The sequence below is a fragment of the Scomber scombrus genome, chromosome 12 (assembly GCF_963691925.1).
Source record: "Scomber scombrus chromosome 12, fScoSco1.1, whole genome shotgun sequence".
NCBI lineage: Eukaryota > Metazoa > Chordata > Actinopteri > Scombriformes > Scombridae > Scomber > Scomber scombrus.
In genome coordinates, this window is record NC_084981.1 from 12800877 (window position 1) to 12826373 (window position 25497).

The window sequence follows — 25497 nt, forward strand, 5'->3', positions numbered from 1 at the left end:
AATACCAATTAAGAGCCGGTGGCATTGTGGTCACATTGACGTGTCATGTGCGAAAGAGTGGGCCTTGCAATTATCAGTTTGATGAATACGCGTTAATGCAGTATCCACTTGAACCACTCAGCATGTAGGGGTCATCAAGAGTTCATACGGCTCTGTTCAGTTAGTTGCCCCCGATTTCACTGCCACAGTATAATAGGATGAATAGGGATTCTTTTGATTGCGGGTTCAATTGGGGGATTTTTGCACTCTCCCCCTTTCATGTGGTTTTCTGTTCACCTACGCGTGTACAAATATCAATATTAAACTTGAGAGGATAATGGTTTGTGGTTGGGCGGCGATACATACATATTAGGTATTTAAGTGACATCAATGTGAAAAGCCAGGCAATCAGCACCTAAGGACCATGGCCTTTTTATTCTTCAGCGCCGGATCTGTAATGTCTGATATCGGTGTCATTATAAACCTCAGCTGCATGTTGCACAGGCCATATCATTAGTCTTAGAACAGATATTTTAAAAAGACACAGTTTCCTAGAAGTACACACAGATAAGCACCTAGCAAATAACACTAGAAAAAAACACACCTGCCCCTTCCATATATAGTCAAATATTAAACACAACATGTAATCATGGTACAACTACTTATTTTTCATGTGTAAAATGTGACTACAAAGTCCCTCCCATGTACTCCACATGCAGACATACTCTTATTTGACCAGTTTTAGTGGGTGCAGTGACAGGAAACGTGCACCTAGATCCCCTGTTCCTTGTCAGTTGATGTCCTGCTGAGGTGCTGCTGTTGATGGCATCCCTGTGTGCCTCTGTGTGGGCGTGCAATGAACCTTTTATGGGAGCAGGTGGTAGCACCCTGCGGGGTGTCTGTGGTTAGGGCATGGGGGCTTGAAGATCATGTATACTGCACCCAGCAATGTTCACTGTCATGTTTATTTATATTTTGTGTAAGTATTTAACATATTAGACCTTGTTTGATTTTTTTTTTTTAATTAAGAAGACACTACCGTATGCTTGATATGTAGCATATTCAAATTTTAATGAGACAGAAGGAACATCACAAGCATAAAAATCAGCAAACACAGCATCTTTAAAATACTTTTATGTTTACTGGTGTGTTTTATGTAATATTAATGTATTAATTACATGGGAAGGATTAGGGGTTAGGTTTTGTGATCCACGCATAATTGTATTGATTCTGCGCTGGTTGCCTGGCAACCTCACAGGGACGCGGCAAGTCTCCAGGAAATAAAGCCAATAGTACGGCACATAACCCCCTGTAAAACCACAACAAATCTTTTTAACACTTTGGTGTTTCGGGTTTTGTACGGATTAAACAAAAAAGACATAACATTTTAATTAGTGATCTTAAGTGTGGTTAGCTTGGCTCTACATTGGTAACACTGTTTCCAGTCTTTGTGCTAAACTAAGCTAACTAACTGGTTGCTAGCTATAGCTTCTCATTTACTGTCCAGGCACCTCACTCTTCTTATGTAAATCTCAGCAAGAAAGCAATTTAACATATTTCACGTTAATGTTCATCTTCCTTTCAGTTTATATTGCACACTTGTTCGTAAAGAGTTGCCTGTTTACACATCCAGTAGATTCGGAGCAACGTATTCATTTGGAGTGGGGTTTCGGCCACCTGGCAAATTTAAGTCCAATTTTGTTCCTCACCAACTCCACTCCAAATATATATGGCTCTTTAGCTGTTTACTTGCTGTAGTCACTAATTTTGTCTGCCATTTGGTGCTGATACAGTGGATGTCTCAGAGCCATTAAACCAAAACAGTGAACTGAAAGAAGCTAAAATGCTCCTGAGGGGAAACTGCAGAGTTGGGTGATAATGCTTTGAGGGTTCATTACCAAGAGCAACACACTTTCACATGGAGAGAATCTTGATCCATTGTTAATATAAAAAATATTGATTGTAGGCACCTTAACAATTTCCATCAGACTGTGATATTACTGAAGTAAGACAGAAGAGACTGTTTCAACATAAATGCATCTATATTTCTTTCTCAGTAGAGGGATGGACATACTGTGCTCTCTCTCTCTCTCTCTCTCTCTCACACGCACGCACGCACACACACACACACACACAGCAGAATTAATGTAGACAGAATCATTTCTTGCTAATTGGCTGCAGTAGAGACGGTGCCTTGCCCGCTCTGTGATGGTACAGGTTCAGTGGCACTCAAGCCTCCACTTAACAGGGAAGTCTTCTTATGCTCCATTTTACTACTTGCAAGTGTTCACCACAAAGAAACTGAAACCAATTGTATCTTTAACAGAGTTCTAGCTATACTTGTTTCAAAGTGCCTATATAATAACTCAAGGTCCAAAAAACAATTATTTGAATTCAACATGAGAAACAAACATAGCTATCATCCTGTGTGTGATTGCCATCCCTGAGGAGAACTTGCTCATTACAGTGTTTATTGCATTGTGCCTTTGAATTTTGGAGGACAAGTGCATTCATAACAACTGTGCAATGTGTTTTGGGTTTGTTTTTTTGTGTGTTTTTTTTTTACCAAATTGGTTATTTTATACATATAGACATTTTTGTTGTATAAAAATAAGTTATGTAACCTTGACATACTTCAGTACATAAGTATTAAGATATGGGGACACGTCTCAGATAACTCAAACTTTAGAATAGGCCTCTGACTATAAAAAAAGTATTTTGTTTATTCAGGCTGTTACTGTGACATCCTGGGAAAGTTCAGTTTGTGCTCATAAAGATTTTTCAGCTGTCTCATATGCAGTAATGTATTGAAATAATGGTGAATGAAAAAAGTAATCATGCTTTTCTGAATGAGGGTCATTTTAAGGGATTGGTTCTCACTAAGAAGATAAATCTTTAATAAAACGGGGTGTAAATATATACCATTTAATTGTTTGAAAAGGCCAATTTATTTTTCTAAAATTTACTGTAGTCAGGGTGTATTTTCAGCTGTGGATTAATACACTTTGGGGAGCCAGTGAATATTTTCCAGCAGCCGGATAGTGTATTTGGGTTAAGTATATTGTGATGGTCATCATAATGAAGGAACATATCACCCATTGCAACACTGAGACTCAGTGATGTGTTTTTAATAGTTGAAAAATCAAGAATATCACCAGCCTTATCCTTACAATTTGTAAGTAAGCATATGAGTATTTTATTAAAAAGTTTATTTGGAATCATAAGGCTCAGACATGAACATGTTTAATATTTTTTGGAGCAGAACGCTGCATCTTTACATCACAGATTTAGTGTTCTGGTAATATTTATTAGATTTGACTGGATTAAACCTCTCGAGTAGTACATCTGATTTTTTATTTTTTTTTATTGGAATTAAGCTGTGAATGGGAGCCGATACTGTAGACTGTTTGGTATGGACTGATATTCAACACTGCATTAGCACTGTATTGATGACTAATTATTTTGTGACCTTGCTAAAACCCAGAAATTCACCTTGTAATCATTGTAAATATTTGCAAAAGTCTATAATGGAAATTATATAGGATGTAATCGGCAGAAATGAAGTGCAACTGCACAAAATCAAATCTTACTTTACAGCAATGTAAGTGATCAAATTAGACATAAAGGGCAATGTAATTGTTCTTTACACTAGTGGACAGTACAACCTGCATACAGGAATGTGTCATAGATTTGAGGAAATTTAATACATTTGTGGTGCGCAGCCATTGTGCATTAAGCCATCATCTGCAGAATACTTTTTTGGAAAACATTGTGCTCTTCACATAAAGGTATCTGTTAGGTTGTGTTAGACACAGCAGTCTTGACAAAAATATTGTTATTTTTTGCATTATGTTATTCATCCACAGAAGCAAGAAGCTCTCCATTTTTCACCTAATGGTGGTGTTTCTTTTTTTCTTCTCTCTCTTACCCCTTTCTCATATCAGTCACTTTCCTTCTTTTAAAGATTGTTTCAGTTTTGGGTTCCAACAACAATGCAAACTTAATATTTCACTTATTTCTTTCTTGGTAATGCTGCATCACTTTTATACAAGTAGGTAGAACTTCACATAATTTGGCCTGATAACAGGTTGCTATTTACAAGCTATGGGTTTGTGAGAAAAAAGAACAGTGATTGTGCTACATCACAGCATGTAATTATAGTACTGGATACATTAAAAGTGTTACAGAAAAATGCAGCTTTTTGCAGAGTGCGCTGTGTTCTTGGTTGGACTGGAGAAATCTTGTCTGATCCCTTGAGAAAAGTTCCCTCGCGCTTTATGCCTCCTTTCTATAAGGATTTTATTTCAGGCGTCATCTAAAGTACGTTTTTTCTGTGGCAGTATGTTTCTAAAGACTCTGTGATGGAGACTTAACAGACATCACCCTTCTTCACCGCCAAAGAAATGTTTGCAAGGGTGGAAGAGGTCAGGAAAATATCGAACAGCCGTCTGTTCAAACAGGAGCCCGAGTACGTCAGGTGAACGCTGTGTGTAAATTCCACTTCATCCCTTTGCTGGTATTAAAATTCAGATGACAAATAATTGAGTGAAGGACTAGTCAGCGTTCAAATGACTTTTCCTGCCTCCCACCAAGAATCACAGTGGTGTAATTGTGTCCAATTGGCTGTTTACAATGCTGGAGAGAAAATGGTGTTTGAGTACCAAAGCAGTTCGTCTCTATAAATAATATCTTCTGAAACCAGTGGTCCTTTTCATTTTAACAAAGGATGAAGTAGGCTAAATGCTTTCATCCAGAGAACTGAAGACTGCCATGGTAGCAGAGCCTCATCAGTGAATTACTGTAGACCAGCATTTGCATACCAACAAGCACTTGAACGAAACATTTGGTAAATAACCTACGAGGGACGAATTTGGAGAAAGACATGTAGCCGCACAGTGTATTGTTCTAACTAACAGGCTTATCATAAACTAGATGGTCAATAATTCATCTCTTTATCTGGTAGTCATTAGATTAGAAATGTAGTCTTCCTTAATAATTTAGACATTGTGTGCGGTAGCTGGGCAGTCTTTGAATGGCGTGAGAAATGGCGTGGACCAACTTTATGCATTAGTGATTAACATATTCAAATTAGTCGGCAAACATTACTACAATTTGGTAATCAAAAGGATTGCCTCAGGGAAATTAAAGTAACCTTTTGTCACCCCACACATCAAGTTTTTGATTAGGCCAATTAAACTCAAGTGTTTTTTTTAACCATGCTCCTTCTCCATACACTTTTCCTTTTTGGAGCCAGAAATATCTGCTGCTTGTTTGTTTTTAGTTTTTTCGTGCTCCTATAATAATTTAATTTATCATTGTTTAATTTTCCCTTAAATTTTGCATGTGGTCAGCTTTTGAAGATGAAAATTATTTTATGAGGGTACAACAGTGGCGGCCGGTCAATGCGGGCCCCCATCAAATATCTGGCCAAAATCTACTTAAACATATTAAACATAAATGAATTAGAAAATGCTAAATAATTATGAAATAAATAGTATTTGTTTGCAAGATGGTACTGTTAGCCTCTAAGCACCTGTCATCATTCATTATAAATCGATTCCAAATGGTATTTTATTAATTTCTATATGTACTTCCTGTATGTGGGGCGCCGGACTAATGGAAGTCAATGCAAGCCCTCAAACTTTTGACAAGCATGTGACCTGAGGCTGCTCTCTCATTGGCCTGCGTCACGTTTCCCACGGGGCGCAGCTCAGTGCGCCCCGGACACGCCCACTTTTATTGGCAGCGAATTGTTGTTGTTTCATGTTTTTTAATCTACTGTGATTGGACAGTTCCGGCTGTCATTCACGCCCTCCCGTCAGCTGCTGTCACCCAAACTCCTGCTGACGGTAGGTTCAGGAGATGACGTTAAAGTGGAGCCGCGGAAATTAAAGAAGATTATTTTGTAATTTCTCTACAAAAACCTAATTTCACAAGACTTTAACTAGAAGAGAGAAAGAGGATAAAGCAGCAGCAGGTGATGGAGGAGCTGAGAGTATCTCCTGCTGCTGTTATGATAAACGGAGCTGGCTAGCTGGATGCAGTGTGAGTTATTCCTTTTATTGCTTAATCTGTTTGCTGTTTCAAAGTGTCAGCACCGAAACGTTGTGGACAACGACAGGGGAACGAGACCTAAAACATCTCTCTGAAAAAAATCAAACAGAAAGCTGCAGCCATCGAGACAATAGCATGGAGCTAAGTTGTTTTTAGCAGACTTAGCATTGCTGAGCTCTTTCTGCAGCTGTTTCACCACATCTGGCCACATGTAGACCTCTGCTATGCCAAGCTCCAGAAGAGGAACATAGATTCAGTCAGTGGCTGCATCCAGCAGCTCCAACAGGACATATAAAAGATCAGGTAGTAGCTGCATTGCTGTTATTAATATTGTAAAGTGTTAAAAAATACTTTATAAAAGACATAACTATGAAGTGTAAAAAACTAAAATGCATAAATGCAGGATAAGAAATGATGGAAGTAATTTTGACTATTACAGTTGATTTGGGTACATTTCATTATTAAAATAAGTTAAATAAATTATGCCTAATCACAGCAGTGTATAGTGCTTAATGCGCCATCTATTGTCATGTTTAGGTATTGCAACAACTAACATATTACAGTAAAATCAGGACTGAAGACACAATAACTAAAATATAGGTGGTGTCTCTTTTTAAGCATATTACCTTATTGGTAACTCTGCTTTAACTGCTGGTATCTTTAAGTGATGTGAGTGAAATGGGCATTTTATCATATCTGGTTATAATTTTTTATTCCTCTCTCTGTGGGTCAGAGATACTATACTGGGACAAACCAGGGGACATTATAGTGTGTTGTGTTGTTTTTAGATTAGTTTTTCTTTCTTATTTATATTTTTTTGCTGCGGTATGAAGTGGTTCTACGGCTTATTTGACACTAACCCTCGCTATCCACCCCTCTAACCGCACTGCTGACGGCTTGGTGGAACACTATAATAGCGCCCTCGCCCTCAGCTTGGACTCTGTTGCTCCACTCACCACCAAACTGGTCTCCTACACCCGCCCCGCTCCCTGGTTTACCCCAGAGCTGCGGAGGCTTAAGTCCACGGGGCGCCGGCTTGAGAGGCTTCACAAAAGATCCGGCCTCACTGTCCACCTCGAAGCCTACAGAGACCACATCCAGTGCTACAAAGAGGCTCTCACCCAGGCAAAAACAGTCCATTACTCCACACTTATTAACAGCCAACAAAAGCATCCGAAAATGCTTTTCTCCACCATCAACCACCTTCTTGACCCTCCCGACGCTTCACAACCCTCCGACGCCGCTGACCTCTGCTCCAGGTTCCTGGACTTTTTCCACCAGAAAGTGGCCACCATCCACCAGCAGCTCCAGGCATCTACACCCTCCCCGCCGGCCACAGTATCTCGGCAGGACATGTACCATCCTTCTGCCTGCCCACCACAGCGCCGCCTCTCCACCTTCTCCCTGCTGGATGCTGATCAAGTCCTCGACCTCTTGACCAAAGCCAGGACTTCATCCTGCAGTCTGGATCCACTACCCACGACCCTGCTGAAGGCCTGTCTCCCCACCATCTGCCCCCCGGTGGTTGACATCATCAACGCCTCACTTGGCTCTGGTGTGGTACCCTCCAGCTTTAAGTTGGCAGCCGTGACCCCAACACTCAAAAAGACAGGCCTGGACCCAGATGACCCCAACAACTACCGTCCGATCTCCAACCTTCCGTTCCTGAGCAAGATCTTGGAAAGAGCAGTGGCTGCCCAGCTACAACATCACATGTCCCACCATGAGCTCTTTGAACCTCTCCAATCGGGCTTCAGACCCCATCATAGCACCGAAACCGCCCTCATCAAAATAACAAACGACCTCCTGATTGCTGCAGACAACGGCCTTGTTTCCATCCTCATCCTCCTTGACCTCTCTGCTGCCTTCGATACCATCTCCCACCCCATCCTGCTCTCCCGTCTCTCTGAGCTCATTGGCCTCACCGACACTGCTCTCTCCTGGTTCCAGTCTTACCTCTCCAACCGTAAACAATACATCACTCTGCAAGGCTCCTACTCCACCACTGCAACAGTTAACCATGGTGTCCCCCAGGGATCTGTCCTTGGCCCCCTCCTCTTTACCATCTACTTGCTCCCCCTCGGTCAGATCATCCGCAACCATGGACTCAGTTTCCACTGTTACGCAGACGACACCCAACTGTACGTCAGCACCAAGCCCTCCTCACAACTCCCACCAACACAACTCAACAACTGTCTGCACGATATTAAAACCTGGATGACCAACAACCTTCTGAAACTCAACACCAACAAGACAGAGCTCATGGTGGTGGCCCCAGCACCACTGCTCAGGAAGGTTGGAGACCTCACCCTGGTCATCGACGGCTGTCCCACCTCCCCATCTCCCAAAGTGCGGAACCTGGGCGTGATCCTGGACCCCACACTCTCATTCAGTTTCCACATCCAGAGCATCTCCAAATCTGCCTTCTTTCACCTCCGTAACATTTCAAGACTCCGGCCGTCACTCACCGACTCAGTCACCGAAACCCTCATTCATGCATTTGTCACCTCCCGTCTGGACTACTGCAATGGTGTCCTGTCTGGGCTCCCCAACAAAGCCCTAGACAGATTGCAGTATGTCCAGAACTCAGCTGCCAGGGTGTTAACCCACACCAAGCCCTGGCAGCACATCACCCCCATCCTCAAGAAACTCCACTGGCTGCCAATCAAACAACGCATCAGCTACAAAATCCTCCTCCTCACCTACAAATCACTTCACTCACTGGCACCCAAGTACATCACCGACCTCCTCCACCCGTACACCCAGTCACGGTCCCTGCGCTCCACCAGCAAGGACTTACTCTGCACTCCCCGCACCAGACTCAAGACCTTTGGTGACAGGGCTTTCTGTGCAATTGCCCCTACCCTTTGGAACACCCTGCCCCCTCCTATCCGTTCCGCTACTTCTCTGTCACAGTTCCAAAAGTACCTCAAAACACACCTCTTCTCTCTTGCCTACCCTCCCTAAACCCCCACCCTGCCCTTACCCCCCTATTCCCACTCTTGTAAAGCGACCTTGGGTATCTTGAAAGGCGCTATATAAATCGAAGTTATTATTATTATTATTATTAACCCTAGGACCACCAACCATCAAACTGCGCCCCCCCAAACATTTTTGTCACCAGCCATCTCTTGCAAAGACAAACATGACACTTTTTTTAGTCTGAATTAGACTTCCACCAGACTGTTTATTTCTGTTAATTGCTCTCAACACACCTGAAAAGAATAGTTATTTATCCAATGAATGTAAAATGAGTTGTTTCAAGGTTAGTATTTTTGCAATGTTTTGTGTGATTCCTCATCCGCCATTTCTGGGTGTGTTACTATTCAGCAACACAGATTAGTCTTGTTGAGTGCAAAGAAATACTTGACTCAAATAACATGCAAAAAAAAAAAAAAAGATAAACAATAACAAAACCTGTTCATCCAAGCATTTTCTATACTTTGGATGATATTATTATTACAACATTTACAATGACACCTTTATTCAAAGCGACATACATCTGAGAGTTAATACAACACAAGCAATGATCTAGTCAGGAGAGAACAACGCGAGTCAGTGCCTTTTTTCTGCTTTTGTTCCTATTGAATTTGATTGCCCTTATTGTACATCGCTCTGGGAAAAAGCGTCTGCCAAATGAATGCACTGTAATGTTATCCTGTGCAGGCTTGTGTGGGCTGCAGTCGATTACAATGTGCTTTGGGTATGATGCGCACAGTACACCCTGAACTAAGCTTTCATTCTGTCACAGCTTAAACATACAGACAGACAAACATATTCACACTTAAATTCATACCTACGTGCAATTTAGAGCCATTCACCTCACCTGCATGTTTTTGGACTGTGGGTGGAAACTGGAGCATCTGGAGGAAACCCACACAATTTTTTGTGTCACCAACATTTTAATATAAACACCATCTGACAATGCGAGGGACAAATTAGCAGCACTCAAAACATTGAAAAAGAGAGAGTGTACTAGGAGGTGCTCCATTCAATATTTGATTCTTGCCCTTATAGGCATGTCAAAAAATATTAAAATAATACTACCTGGTCTGTTCAACATCAAATATACCGACATGACAATTTCCATCTGTAACTGTTATCTTGCAAATAATGGGCACAATTGGCAGCGACAGTGTGTAGCTGTGTATCATTGTGTCTCAGAATGTCTCAAAATTGAGCAGCCAGTTAATAATCATACAGGAGAAGTTTTTACTGCATTATATACCATTTCCTTTTGTACATCAGTACAGTCATATCTAACAATGCTCAACTCCGGTGACAGAATGTAAATATTTCATTTCAAGAAGCCAGTTTCTCAAGAAGCAAAATACATCCTGCACTGCTGCTTCTCACAACACATTATTAATTTATAGTTTTGAAAACCCACCAATGCTTCCTCTATCTGATATTATACCTTTCAAAGTTGTGCACATCTTTAGAGCATTTTATAAAGTCCCTGTCTGAATATTACTTTGCATGCTAGATCACCTTCCTCTCCTTGCCAAGAGAGGAAGCACACGCATATGAATCAAGGAAAGAAGACATAGAAAATCATGTACAATCTCTGGTTATAAATCTACTGATACACAACTAATCATCTGCCTTCTGCTGGTGTTTTTCAGTGTGTGAGTGTGTTTACCTTTACCAATAGATATGTGAAGTAAACTCTGCCTCTGCAGTAGCTGCTTGTTTTTTCACCTATTATTTATTCAGGGGGAGTTTCACTGAGAGCAATACTCTCTTTTTCAAGAACACCCTGATCACATTCACACAGTCGCACATTCACAGCTGGAAGCTGTCCAGTACAACCGCAGTCTGATCTGCTGACCACCGAGCAGCTCTACTGGAGCAGTTGGGGTTAAGGGCCTTGTTCAAGGGTACCTCAGTGGTAGTAATGAGGGAGGGGCTTTCCTCTTTCCCCACCCAGATTTATCCTGCTGGTCACACTTAGACGAATAAATCCATAACAATATTATTTTCTCATCACAGTACACTCACAATACAAATGCTTCAGTGGACCTCATATATCCTGTATTCCACCAGGCTGGAAACATGTACTCTAACATCTTTTCGAATCTTTCACCCATTACGGGGTCGGTTATTTTGCAGTCACTCCTCTCCCTGTGTGTTCTGTAGGCCACTGTGTGAGCTTGTAAAGCATCTGCACATGTTGCTACAATGTCATGGTCCATTTTCACCTCTGGTCTAATGATGTCTCCCTCTATGTCTACATGTTTAGTGATGCTGAGGACTGGTTCTGCGAGTGCCCCCCGCTCTACACAGGCCGTCTGTGCCAGTTCACTGCCTGCGAGCGCAACCCCTGCGGTCATGGAGCCACTTGCATCCCAAAGTCGCCATTGGAGGCTGTATGTCTCTGCCCTTACGGAAGACAAGGTCTGCTGTGTGAAGAACGTAAGTGTTACAAACATCTCCACACAGATCACTGCGGTGTAGATTTACCAGCTTTATTATGGGGCTGATCTGCAAACAGTTTGTGAATGAGAGCCCTGAGCAGTTGTTAGAATGAGTGCCTGTTGTTAAGTAATTAACAATTAAAGAAATTAAAGTAAATTCTGCTGAAAATGCAGAAATGTCCTCCTCTAGCAATAGATTCAGATAATCAAGGCAAAACTCATGGCTGCTTTTACTCTTTTTAGTTCACAAGATCTTATTTTCCTTTAACTGTAATTTCAGCAAAGTAACTTTTCTGAGGATTTTTTTTCTCTTAAAATGTCAACTTCAGCTGCACTGTAGCTGGGAGTTGATGTGTTCTCATATTACGAACAATATTAATAATCTAGCTGTCACTTCTGCCTGTCTGTGGTCCCTTGTTTTTTATTGTCAGCTCCGGTGTAACACAATACACTGGCGTATAATAACTTTCTATTTCATATCACAGAAATAAAAAGGGATTTGATCAGGGTTCATTAAAAGCTGACTGGCTAACCAAGACTAATTATAATTGGTAGGGTTGACCTTTCATCAAATCAGCTCATATTATTAGCACCTCATAATAGTAATCTTAACAACAGAAAAAGAAAGACATGTTAGTCACCCAACACGTGGATTGTGTCGAATAGTATATTTAAACACAAAAAAAGCAGACTCTGTGGTTCAGCCGTAATCATCAGTTATTGAAGCACTGACGGTGGAATTAACGCAACACTTGTTCTTATATATGTATGTTGCATATGACTGTAAGAACATGCTGTGTTTTTAACCACGCCAGCAGCATAGATCTAGCGATGGTGGGTCCACCACTGACACTGTATCAAAACAACTACTGTCTGGATGGATTGCCAAGAAATTCTGCTCAGACATTTATGGTCCCCAGAGGATGAATCTTAATGACTGGGGATCAGTTTGTAACATCTGTCCAGGGACTACACAGATGAAAAATAGCCTCTTGGTTAACTCCGGTGCATTTACAGCATTTAATGTGTGCTGTCCCTGTTTAATGAACCAAGAAATAAATAAATAAACATCTATCATGCCATCATCAGGTCATGCTTTGTCTCATATTGAATAAATCAAATGTGAGGGTATAAGTATTTATACCAATCCTTTTACCCTCAGCTGTAGTTCGTGTTTAGTGCTAAAATGAAACCATTAAGCTAACATTAAACTAAGATGGTTAACATGGTACACCTGCTACACATCACCATGTTAGTATTGTTTACTGAGAGCGTTAGAATGCTAATTTATCTCAAAGCACTGCTACAGCATCAAAGAGCTGCTAGCATGGCTGTCTTCTTCATTCAACTGTGTCAATTTAAAAAATGAAAAGACAGTGAGAGAAAACTGATGGTTTGACTTACTGTTTTCTGAATGGCCTAGAAATTATAGAAAATTGGAATTTCTGTTCTACAGTGGATCAGTAGCTGTTCTACAGTGCTTATTTTGCAATTCTAAAAACAGTAGTGTCATAAAAAAAGAGGCTCCTTAAGTTATGGTTCCCAGAAACAAAGGGTTTTGCTTGGCTAAACTGACTGGAGGAGCAGCAGGGTTCTTGGCATATAAGGTAGCTCAGCCATGCCACAGCCCCTGACAGACTCTCAGCACCCACATGCAAAACAGAGTAATCTAACCTTCCACGTGTCACACCATATATATGGCTGCCATTTGAATTTTAATACTGATAACATCAGATAAGATCAGAGTCAAAACTGATCACTCCTGAGCTCTCCCTGCCTCTTGGGGCTTTTTGTGAACATGAGACTTGTAGAGCTTTTCCTCATGTGTTGTCTTCAGCAAAATACTGAGAGTGATAGTTTGGTACTTTTCCTTTTTGTTCTCTATCTGAGAAAAGGTGAGGAAAAACTTGAAATACACAGCGAAACAGCAATATGTTTTTTCTTCTTAACACGTAATATTTTCAGTTTAGTTCCCATGTGCACTTTAATTGATTAGGTTGGTCTGTGAACAAGCAGGAAATGGAGGAAAGGGAAGACTAGGAAGTGCTGGAATGCCTCAAGAGTCGAGTGCGTGAAACATTAATGGATATTTAAGATGACTTCACTCAGAATTATTAATGGTCTACCTTTGTACACAAGTTGCCCATGCTTCCTGTTAAAGATTCATGTTAAGACTGAGCACAGAAAAAAACCCAATTGAAAACAATGCTTTTCGTGCATTGCAAAAACTTCTTCTTCTTCTGTTAATAATACGTTGTGTAACCAACAGTTGCCTTGACCCTGCCACTGCACAGTATTTCTCAGTATTGGGAAATGACAGCTTAGCTAACAGAAACCATGAGTAAGAACACATTACTGTATACAGTACCAGTAAACTAAAATGATTTCTTATCAAATTGTCTGTAAAAACGGTATGAAATACACTGCTCAGTTGCTGTCTGTGTAGCGGTTGACTGAGCAAAATGAGTAACAGAAACCGAAAGATTTACTCACCACTACAGTTATACCTCCTACATCATATGAGTTATTGTAGGCCTTTGTGATTCTGAATGTATCCTGCTTAGCACACCCAAAGGTAACTGATAGTAAAGTCAACGTCACAGGCTCACAGTTAGTGTATAAGATTAAACCTGCCTGCAGGATAGCTGCGAAATATGGAGCTTCAAAGTTTTCAATAATAGGGGAATTATATATGTAGATGGATGATTCACAAACTAGAAACAAGTCTAAATCTAATGTAATATAATACAGTATCATCATTGTGAAAGTGTTTCAGTCGCTTACAATGTAATGAAATTTAATATAACATTAGAAACTATGGCCTGAAAAGTTAAATCAACAGTGGAATCAACACTTCTCTGACTGTCTTTACAAAGATTTAAACATTATAAGCCTCAGCGAGGTAATTAAAGCACAGCTGTTTTCATGGATTTAATAGTATTGTACAGTTCATACTGTATTATGCTGACTCCTTGTACAAAGAGCTGGAAAGTCATTATTTTCCAAGAATAAAATATAAATAACAACAAACAAATATTGTGCAGTATAATAGCAATTACTGATCAACTAAATAGTTGTATGTCACATCGTTTCTGTGAATGTGAAATTTGCTAATATTCATTTTTATCAGTAAATACGTTATTTAATCACACAGTAGACTCAAGGGTAAGAAGTAAATAGGCCACCATAAACAAACTAAAGCTAATTTAATTTTGCAACTATGGCTGACATGTGTGTGTCTGGTCTGAATAGATGCTAAAGCAGACAGGGAGCTCAGTTGTTATTAGGGGGCAAAAGGATCATCATGTAAAATGGGATCAATTTAAAGACACCATAGCTTAAAAATAAAATAGCTGTAGCTGCAACACTGAGGCCATTCAGTGAGACAATAGGCAAATACAACTCTGGCAGACTAGAGATGATAACAGAAGCATTTCCAGCTTTATTAATAATTTAGCAGCCAAACAGAGCTGAGGGCAGTCGCATAGGGGAGCTCTGAACTCCTCTTAGCCATTGCCTGGGGCTGCAGAAGAATATGCAAGGTGTCTTCGGTGAAGAAGAGCAGTTCTGTGTTTGAATCCTCACTGCTGTGTAAAAAAAAAAACAGCGGCATGCAATTTTGAAGGAGCGTGGGGAAATTTACATTGATTCCCCGGTGTAAAATCAAGTAGATGGGTGTGCTGAGATGGAATACGAGAGAGCATTATTGAATCAACCATGCGTTGTGAATAAGTAAACTTGAGGTTGTAATTGAATATTACTGAGATTATTGTGCTACCCTCTTGCACACTGGGTATGAAGCAATGCTTGCTTGCCAAAATCTTTCCTAAACAGCTACTAATGAAAATAGAATGGGACTGAAGAGGTAATAGTATTTGAAAACAGGTCATCATCTAACAGCATTCAGAAAAAAAAATATTTCACCAGCTCCTGTTATGTATTGTGTGGCAATAGTGCCATCTTTTGGTAACCTAATGGTGAGCAGTGAGGAGGGGATTATGATGAATCAGGCCTGTTCCCTCCTGATCATGCAAGATTCATACAAATGCCACAGCACAGCTGACACAAGTTATATTTTTAAATGAATGTGATCTCTTAAAATGTGTTGTGAATGCGTTTGTTTTGCAGCCATCAATATAACCCGTGCCAGATTCAGTGGAAGTGATGAGTTTGGTTACACTTCCTTCACGGCTTATTCCTCCATCCCGAGCCTCAGTTTCTTCTACGAGTTCAAGTTGAAGTTCACACTTGCCAATAACTTGTCTGCGCTGAAAGACAACTTGATCCTGTTCGCCGGACATAAAGGACAAGGTGAGCTCCATCCTAGAAGCCACGCGGCAGTTTGAAGTTAGTTGTCAAACTTCATTAGGCATTTGTTTTTAAATGCTATTGCTGTTTTCAGGGGATTCTCTCACTGTGCTATCTAATAAATTTCCACTTTCCTATTAGATTTTCTAATCAAGACAATTCCCTAAGGATTTCTTTCTTGGCAGATTAAACGGTATTGCTCCTGACTTTCAAAAGGAGCCTGTTATCATTGCTAATGTAAAATAAACATGTGAACCAAGCATCTCAACAGCATTCATGGTAGTACCATTGAACCGACTTTAAGGCACAGATGCACTGTGTTGCTGTCAGCATCCATTACGTTAAGTTAGGATCTCTTTTCTGTGGGGTCAGCTTTGGTAGCAGGTAACCACTGTGTCATTGTCACCAGCGTATTTCATCAAGAGTAGAAGAAGAAGAATAAGATGGAAAAAATAAAACACAAGATCTTCTGCACTTGTTTTCTCCTGAGAGTAGAATTCATCGAGGTGGAGGAAAAAACAAAACAAGAGCAATATGAATAATGAAATATGTGTCAAGAGAATGAGCAGCACTGTTGGAAATTGTACAAATTCAAAGGCTAGATGAAATACAAACAATTCACATGATAATTGGTTTAATGAATTGTCACTTTCGATTACATTGGCAGTGATCAAGTTAAACGCAAAATTAAAATAGAGAGGCAAAATATGTAATAAAACACAATCTAAAATCCATATTTAAGCAAACAGATGTACTGCTCATTTATTCTAATTGTGTGTTATTTGTGTGTTTATTCGGTGTGTTTTTACTGGAAGCAGGACAGTTTTTTTCCCTTCGAGTACAGGTTCATGTTTAGCAGGAAATATTCTCTTTTGTATATATCCAGTATTGGCTTTACTGTGTTCACAGCAGTTTTCAAATGTTTTTCAGGCAATGATGGCGATGACTTCCTGGTTTTGGGAATACGGAGTGGAAGAGTTGTTCATAAATTCAACCTTGGATCAGGTGTAGCAACCATAGTCAGTGATCGACTGAACCACCAGATCAGCATCCACACTGTTGCATTTGGAAGATCCAAAAGAACAGGATGGCTGAAGGTGATTTATCAACATAAATTATTATCATTTTTAGAAATTAGGTTACGAGAAGACAAAGTGGAAAACAGTTATTGGGAACCACAAACCATCAGAACAGCTTCAGTGCTCCTTGGCAACATGTCTTAAGTCTAAGGAACACAATTGAGGTCATTCTTAACAGGTCCCAAGCTAAATATGGGGGCGTCAACAGATGATTAAAAGGAGCAAATTACATTAATTTTAAAGAATTTGAAGAGCAATTAAAAGTGATCTAAAAACAAAAAAGATTTTGACTCTTTAGAACTTCAACAATTCTTCAAATTAAACTAACCAATAGTGAAAATGAACTGAAAGTGACAACTGCTCAAGCTCATGTCCACAGATAACCTGTGATCAGTTATCACAAATAAGACATTTCTTAATTCTGAGTTTTTCATTATTTTCATACTGATCAAACTATTCAGTGACTCCTCATTACCTGCATACAGTCATTGTTTGTCCAATTATTTATCCTGCTAATTCCTTTCATTCGTCACCCATTTTACACTATATCCACATGGAGTCAACAGTAAGAACAATTGAAATCTATAGATTTAACCTGCCCGATGTCAGTGGTGTAGGCCAATAAATGGTGTTAAAATGATGTGAATGTTTTCTTGGAGCACATCAGTCTCCAGAACATTATTTCGGTCCACTGATCAGGTATAACAGGATGTTTGAAACATCTAAGTGCGGTTGAAAAATTTGGTGGAACAGTGAGATACTATCCAGTCAGCGAGGGCGGAGATCTCTTTGGAATTGTTGCCTCGAAGAATTAAATCTGTTCTCAGGCAAAAACATGAGACTATAGTTGCTAGTGTTGCTATTAAGTGGACACTGATCAATCCGAGGTCATGTTTTTGAAAACTTTGGCAAGTCTCTAAATTAATTGGGCTCCCACACTGATGCCTAGAAATGTAAGACTGTTGCTTGAGTTTTGACATTTTGCTATGTCTTCCTCAGGTTGATGGACAACGCAATAGGACAGGATCCTCTCCAGGACCCCTGGTTGGCCTCAATGTTTTCAACCATCTCTTTGTGGGTGGATATAATGAGTACACTCCTGAGCTACTGCCACTTGGCTCCAGGTTCCGTCATGGATTTCACGGTAAGACTGCTACAGCTTCATTACAACCTAACACTGCTGTCTGCATTAAGAGCACTGAAGCTTGGAGTTCTTCGCAGGATCTCTGTATCATTGTAAGCAGAGAGGGAAGTGTGTAATGAGAAGGCCTGGACTAAGTGTGTATGAGACCAGAACGGAGCTTTGAGGTTGATTGTATCTGCACCCTTAATAATCACTTCACACCCCACACAGTTGTTGCGCTGTCTGTGAATCCATTCCGCTGCTGATAAGTAACTTGAACAAGTGTACCATGCAAATAATCTTTGTCATCATCAACACCTTTTATGCTTTCTCTCAGGTGACCCCGTGTAGGAATGTATTCTGGAGCGCATTCATTGTGCCTGCTAATGTGCGGAGCTGTGGGACAAAATTGCCATAACAGTAATGATGACAACAGCTATGAATATCATCATAACCATATTCAGCAGTCTTTCCACTACAGCAATGAGGCTTGTTATTATAAAATGTCATGGCAGATCCATTTGAGGTGAACAAGAGCCTTTTATGTCTAAGGCGATTTTGCGTATTCTTATTCATGATCATATAATTCATTTTTCACCCTACCAAATAAAGCTTCGAAAAATCAAATCAGCGATGGCAAAGCATCAGTTTGCCCACGCTAGTTCAGACTGTCGCAGTCCCCTCGTATTGGTAAGCACTATCTGAGCCAGGCGACACTGGCGGAACCATAACCTTTCTGCTCAGGATGTAATGAGAACTCATGAGCGTCTAATCAGATCTGTGTGACCTTCCTCGAGCCCTAATCATGATGGCTGGCAGTGAACACACTGATAATGCACTTCACTCCCAGTTATCAACAGATCCACACTCCCCTGTGGAACGGTGGCAGAGGAGGAACTGTGGCTGCTGAAAAAAATCTGTCTCAATTTAAGCTGTTGATTTGAATAACAAGAAATACGGGAAGTTTGTCAGGTTTTCTGTTAAAAGCTCTGATGTCATGGTGCTTTGATTCAGACATTTTTTATTACGCTCTGGGTCATTCATTTCCATTTGAACCCTAGGATTTTCTTTTATTTAAAATACTTACATAACTCTTTAGATAATTTGCTCTAAAACAGTTATTATTAGAAAATGTTTGCTGCAAAAAACACCTGCAAATTTTACTTTTCAGGAAGAGTTATTGCTACGTAACTTCTCAGGTTTCTTGGTTCTGCTAGAAGAGTCAGCAAGTGTAGCTCACACAAATAAATAACCAACCCTTATAATCTTCCCTATGAATCTGCCTGGCTTTTCGGCAGTCTATGTTTGCAGTACCGCAACCATCACTTGAGTCTGCCAAGTAGACAGCATCATGCCATGAATATTCATGAATGAGCATGATGTTTTCCCCTGCATCCTGTTTATGCCAATGACTAAGGCAGCAGAGAAAAGGGAACCTGCATGTGCAGATGACTATGAGGCATTATATTTATAGAAGGCCCTGCGCTCTGCAGGTACAGGCCAAAGTAAATATTGTCTTGATAAAATTGAATTACAAAAGCAAAAAGCAAACACGATGAGGGAGATGCGTGATGACAGGGGGAACAGAACTTGGATTTTAAAACTCTGACATCTTGGATATGAACTGGAGAGGCTGCAGAGTTTTTAATATATTCAATTCAAGAGCTACTTTTAAATAAATAAATACAAATTTAAGCATGTAGTGCTTAATAGGAAACCTGCTGTCATGTGATAAAAAATAAATAACCATGAAAGAAATTAATTTCAATCATTTAACACATTCTGAGCAATTTGTGCAGTTTATTGGCCTTAATTTGAGTCAGTAGCAAAATTCAGATCTTAATCAAATTGTAATCTACTCACCATTGATCTTCATACAAGGTAAAATAAAGCATTTTATGTCTCCTGTGATAATCCTCCATCAGTGAAATGAAAGATATCCCTCTCACGTGCATTTTGTCTTTGTGTGTTTGTTCTCATTCAAAGGGTGTATTTTTGATGTGCAATTTCAAACAAGAAGAGACAGAAAGTTCCAGGTGCTGGGACAGCCTGCGGGACATCCAGCCTTCGGGCGCAGCGTGGGTCAGTGTGGAGTCACCCCGTGTGTTCATGTTCGCTGCACGAACGGAGGAACATGCGTTGACTCTGGCTCATCTGTGTAGTAAGTGAAAATAAATAAACATTTTCAGGATTTTTTGTTGTTGTTGTTGTTGTAATTTTCTGGTGTTATGATTTCACTCAATGAATTACACACATGGGCCTTATTGTTGAGCTGAATGCACCCGAACACCGTGCATAATAAATGCATGAACACATCAATGACCTATGGGAAATCAGTTACACAGTGCAAGTACAGTGAAAGGAAATGACAGTGTTTACAAGCTTTTCCCGGCGCCTGACCATGTCCGTCTGCAGTTGCCAGTGCCCATTTGGATGGAAGGGAGCGCTCTGTTCTGAGACCGTGTCTGTGTGTGATGTCGAGCACACTCCCCCTCCTCTGTGTGCCCACGGCTCCACCTGCATCCCTCTCCCAAATGGATACACCTGCCAGTGCCCCCTGGGGACTGCGGGAATCTTCTGTGATAAAGGTCACACAGTCAAACCCTAACTGTATCATTATATGAGTTCTTTATTTATTTAATCAAGATTTTCATTGCTCAATTATTTAACTGCCTTATTGCCTTCCCCACTCAGCTGTGACCATCAGTGATCCATTCTTCAGTGGGAACCAGTCCTCCTGGATGTCTTTCTCGCCTATGAATATAAGACACAGGACTGTTCTGCAGCTGCAGTTCCAGTCGTTATCAGCTGATGGCATCCTCGTCTACACTGCACAACATCTCGGCACCAGAGCTGGTAGGACATTCAGTTCCATATCTGGAGGCAGCTATGTTTGAATAAATAAAATATTATGTTCAGTGTGCAGAATGTCAATGTGTTGAAATGGAAGTACTAGTGTCACTATCATCTCTCCCTCTCCTGCCACTGTGGCACACATTATACAGAACAATTGAGTGCCACAAAATGTAACCCAGGTGGCTTTTTTGGTTCAGACACAATGACTCAACAAAACACAATAGAAACTGTGTACTTATTCTACAAATACAAAGTAGATGAAATGATGCAATCTTGGTGTAGCTTTCAGAAATCTCTACATTCATAGGGAATTACTCTTTAAATGGTATCTATTTCATGCTGAAGGACATGAAACTGTGCAGTAAGTTATGCATTAATAGCACCAGCATGTCAGATTAAGGCTACAGTAATATATTGATTTAAACGTATTTTGCAATCAATACTGGAGTTGTATTGATCTCATCAGCATAACTTAATTTAATGTGTGTTGCTCATAAGACAGACATAAAAAAAAAATAATGCCAACATAAGATAAAATGAAAGAGTCAGTTCACCAAGGTTACACAAAAACACCCCACCAAAGCATGCAAAGATAAATATGAGGGCTATCAAGATGAAAAATCATAATCATCAAATGTATATAGATATACTGTATATGCGTTTAACTTTTCTCTAATCTTTGTGTATTTCTTGTAAAAAAAAAAAAAAAACACACAAAGCTTTTTAGGCCTCTCACAGATAGATTCAAAAGAAACAATCTGACGGCTTTAGTGGAGAAAATCACAACTCACAAACATTCAACCTGATGGTTTTATTTCTCTGGGTTCTGCAAAATCTGTTTACCACCACCTCAACACAATGGAAGTGAAAACGATTTTGTTTGCAGTTCTCACTGCACTTAGAATTGTTTTAAAAATTCAATAGTAACAAGAAGAAGTAATGGTTTCTCTGATAAATCAGACCCTGCTGTGAACAGTATTTATTGGATGTACTTTCTGCAGAAGAAATAGGGGCCTAACTAACCCTGTAAAAATGTTCTTACTGCAATGCTGTTTTATTTTCTTCCTACAGGAGACTTCTTCTGCCTCTCCTTGACATCAGGGTTTGTCCAGCTGCGATACAATCTAGGGGACAGCACCCATGTCCTGCAGTCTGCTGAGAGAGTGGACTCGCATGGCGGGACCTGGCACACAGTTAAGGCTGGCCGTATTGGTCACAGAGGCTTCCTGAGTCTGGATGGCAAGGAGGCCAGAGAAAATGTGACTAAGGGAATGACCACCCTCGATGTTGCTACAGACATCTTTGTTGGGGGCGTGTCCACTCTGAGTTCAGTCTCCACAGACGCAACTGAGGAGGAACCAGTGGGCTTCACTGGCGGCCTTAGAGAACTGATTCTCAACGGGCGAGAGTTTGAGTTAAATGAGAAGGGGGCTGTAAGCGGAGCAAACGTAGGGGACTGGGACGGAACTGCCTGTGGATACAAGGTGTGCCAAAAGGGAGGTCACTGCAGGGCAACAGGAAGTGACTCGTTCACATGTATATGTCCGCCATCTTGGACAGGCCCTGTGTGTAACCTGTCTGTAAACTGCGTGAACAACACCTGTAAACATGGTTCCTTATGCACTGCAGCTAATGTGACATCATACAGCTGCATATGCCCCTTAGGATGGGGAGGGAGATACTGCGACACAGAAATGTCCACAGATACTCTGAAGTTTGTGGGAAACTCTTATGTGAAATATTGGGACCCAAGATACACTGCCAGAAATTTAAAATACACACAAGTTTCTTTCAGCTTCCGACCGACCACAAATGACAGTTTGATTACATGGATGGGAAAGGCAGAACAGGAAGACGACGACTACCTCGCAGTTGGACTTGAAAGCGGACACCTCAAAATTGCGGTCAATCTAGGAGAGAGACTTACCCTCCCGTTAATGTTCAGAAACCTAACACTATGTTGCAACAAATGGCATGACATCACTGTATCTTTTAACAGCACAGTTATGCAGGTTTTCGTCAACAATAAGAGGATCTATTTTGATGACGTGGACCCATTTGAGCGTTACGTAGCCTTAAACTATGGGGGTCAGCTGTACTTTGGAGGATTTGAACTGCACAGAAATGTATCGATAGTGACAACTGGGTTGTTTTCAAAAGGTTTCGAGGGAAATCTCAGAAGTGTGTATTTGTTTGAAGATACCAAGCCACTGCAGTTTCTTAAAAATAGTGAAGGTTTTAATGTTTATGAAAGCAATGAGCAGTAGTGGAAAATGAAAATCACTGCAGCTGTAATACTTGAAAATATCCTTTGTGACTTGATCTCAAACGTATTAGTTGTGTTTTATTATGTCCTACTACAAACTAGTCTTGCAGGTGTTTTAACACTTGGCTGTAGTGTTTTTAAAGGTCAGTGTGAATGGACAAATTTTACAAACATAATCTGATGTAAATTCATGTCTCTGTGCACTGATTGTCTGTTTTTGTAGATGGTCTAAAAATCATTAGAATAGTACAAAGTAAATCCAGTATTCAGATGGTTTTATCTTTAATATATTTACTGTACAAAGAAATATGAGAATTTTTTTTTATAATCAACAATAAAAAAAGATTAGCTTTATTACGAACTGTACATAAACACACAGTGCAAAGGCACGCTTCATTTCTAATGTATATTACAAGCCAAAATATACATACATCTTCAATAGAAAGTACGTAAAATAAAATAAAATATTTAGGCAATTTAAAAGAAACTGAATGAAACAAAGCTACAGTTTAGATCTCTGTCCTCAGTTAAAGGTGCAGTGTGTAGAATTAAGTGGTCACTAGCAGAACTGACTTGGGAGAAACTGAATATTATATCTGTGGTCAGTAGGTATGTTTCATTATTGTATAATTACCTGAAAATAACAATCCTATTTCCCTTACCTTATTATGAGCCCCCCATTACTGGGTCCTCTTTTTACAGAGCCCACCATGTTTCTATAGTAGCCCATAGCAAACAAACCAAACACTGGCTCTAGAGAGGGCCTTTCATGTTTTTCCACTAGCTTCGTGACTACCGTAGGTGCTTCTGCATGCTAGGAAAGGGAAGGGAGGGGTATTCACTTCAGTCACAACCTTCAACCTAACCAGTAAATGTCACTAAATCCTACACACTGCACCTTTAAATGTTTTTTGTTACATTCATGCCAAATATCTGAACTTAAAACTGTTCACCAAATGGTCCACACTTCGGTTGTATGTTACCATGAGACTGAAAACATTAACTGATCGTTTGTAGTCAGTACAGCAGCTCAATATGAACAAGATATATACAAAAGGTTAAAAATTTAATATTGAAATGTTCCAAAATTGAGTTTGTCTGAAGAGAACACGTTCTTCATAATTCCACTGAAATGATAGCTCATTTTGGCTGCACTGTAAATAACATAAAATTGAACTTCTATGAAGAAAATGGCATATACTGTAAGCTGCGATCGGTGAGTAAAACAACACAAAAACTCCACTAGCAGCCAAAGTAGCTGAAGTGGTTTGAACCAGCCAACACTCTCTAGCAGGACTTTTTTTTAAATAAAAAAAAAACATAATTATGAGTAACTGTCTTTTGAACTTCTCCGTCCATTCTCATAATCAGAGTCCCGTCGATGTCTGTGTCTGTCCTTGTGACGGCTGCTGTAGTCATCACTGTGGTGCCTCTCTTTCCTCTTCTCACCGTAGCGGTCGTCGTGGTGCCTACTCCTCTCTCTGTACTTGTCGTTGTGGCTGCGATCATGTTTTTTCTCCCGTTCGTGGTGTCTGCTCTTTTTCCCGTGATGGGTGTCTCTGTGGTGGCTGTGCCTCCCGTGGTCTCTGTCCTCTGTGTTTCGTGGCCTCTCCCACGGGTCACTGTATCGCTCCTCTAGACGCTTGTTGTCTTTGGCCAGGGAGGGAGGTCGGCCAGATGGCTCGGGGTAACTCTCAGGGTACTGTGAATCAAGTCCAGGAATAGCATGTGAAGCGCTATCCTGAGCCCACGGCGTACCATGGTTCTGATCCTGGGTGTGTGTAGTGGAGAAAGTGTTAGGAGGAGGACCAGGTGGGTAATTGTAGCTGCCAGGTACCTGAGGCTGTTGCTGCTGCAGTGGGAAAGGTGCAGCGCTGTTGTATACTGGGAGAGGTGGTACTGTTATTGAGTCATGTTGGATTTGAGAGGCTTCTGTGTAACACGCTGTTTGTGGTCCTTGAACTGTAGGAGGGTATGCAGTCGGAGTTACCATAGCACCAGACTGGAACATGCCAGAATCTCCCTTCTCACTCACAAGTGATCGAAGAGTTTGGTTTTGTTGCTCAGGTTTTTTCTCTGCCTGAGACATCTGTAAAAATCCTTGGTGAAACGGTATAACTGGATCATTTCTGCTGCTGCTCAACACAGGAACAGGTTTAGTACTCAGAGGAGCTGGGTGGCTGGTTTTATCCTTTTGTAGCACCATTGTTTTATCTTCATTCACACTGGAATAAGCAGAGGACTTTTTCAATATTCCACTTAAAGGGGGTTTTGAGCTATTTGTGTGATCTGAAGCAGTCTGGGATTCTGCCTGCGACAAAGAATTCCCTTCAGTCGTTCCTTTTTCAGTTTCAGACAAAAGGCAGGCGTCGCCTTTGTTTGCTGCAGCAGTGCTACTAGTTTCAGTCCCACTCG

The 25497-nt window shown here is 40.5% G+C and overlaps 1 protein-coding gene across 1 annotated transcript in view; it reads left to right on the top strand.

The window, feature by feature from the left end:
• Positions 1–25497, top strand: part of eys (eyes shut homolog) — a gene marked incomplete at its 3' end in the record, with an annotated part of 165495 nt that extends 139998 nt beyond the window's left edge. Inside the window, 8 exon segments of the mRNA XM_062430919.1 lie at positions 11276–11448; positions 15579–15761; positions 16689–16855; positions 17837–17981; positions 19947–20121; positions 20376–20548; positions 20655–20816; positions 21888–25497. Coding sequence (XP_062286903.1) covers positions 11276–11448; positions 15579–15761; positions 16689–16855; positions 17837–17981; positions 19947–20121; positions 20376–20548; positions 20655–20816; positions 21888–23083 — 2374 coding nt within the window.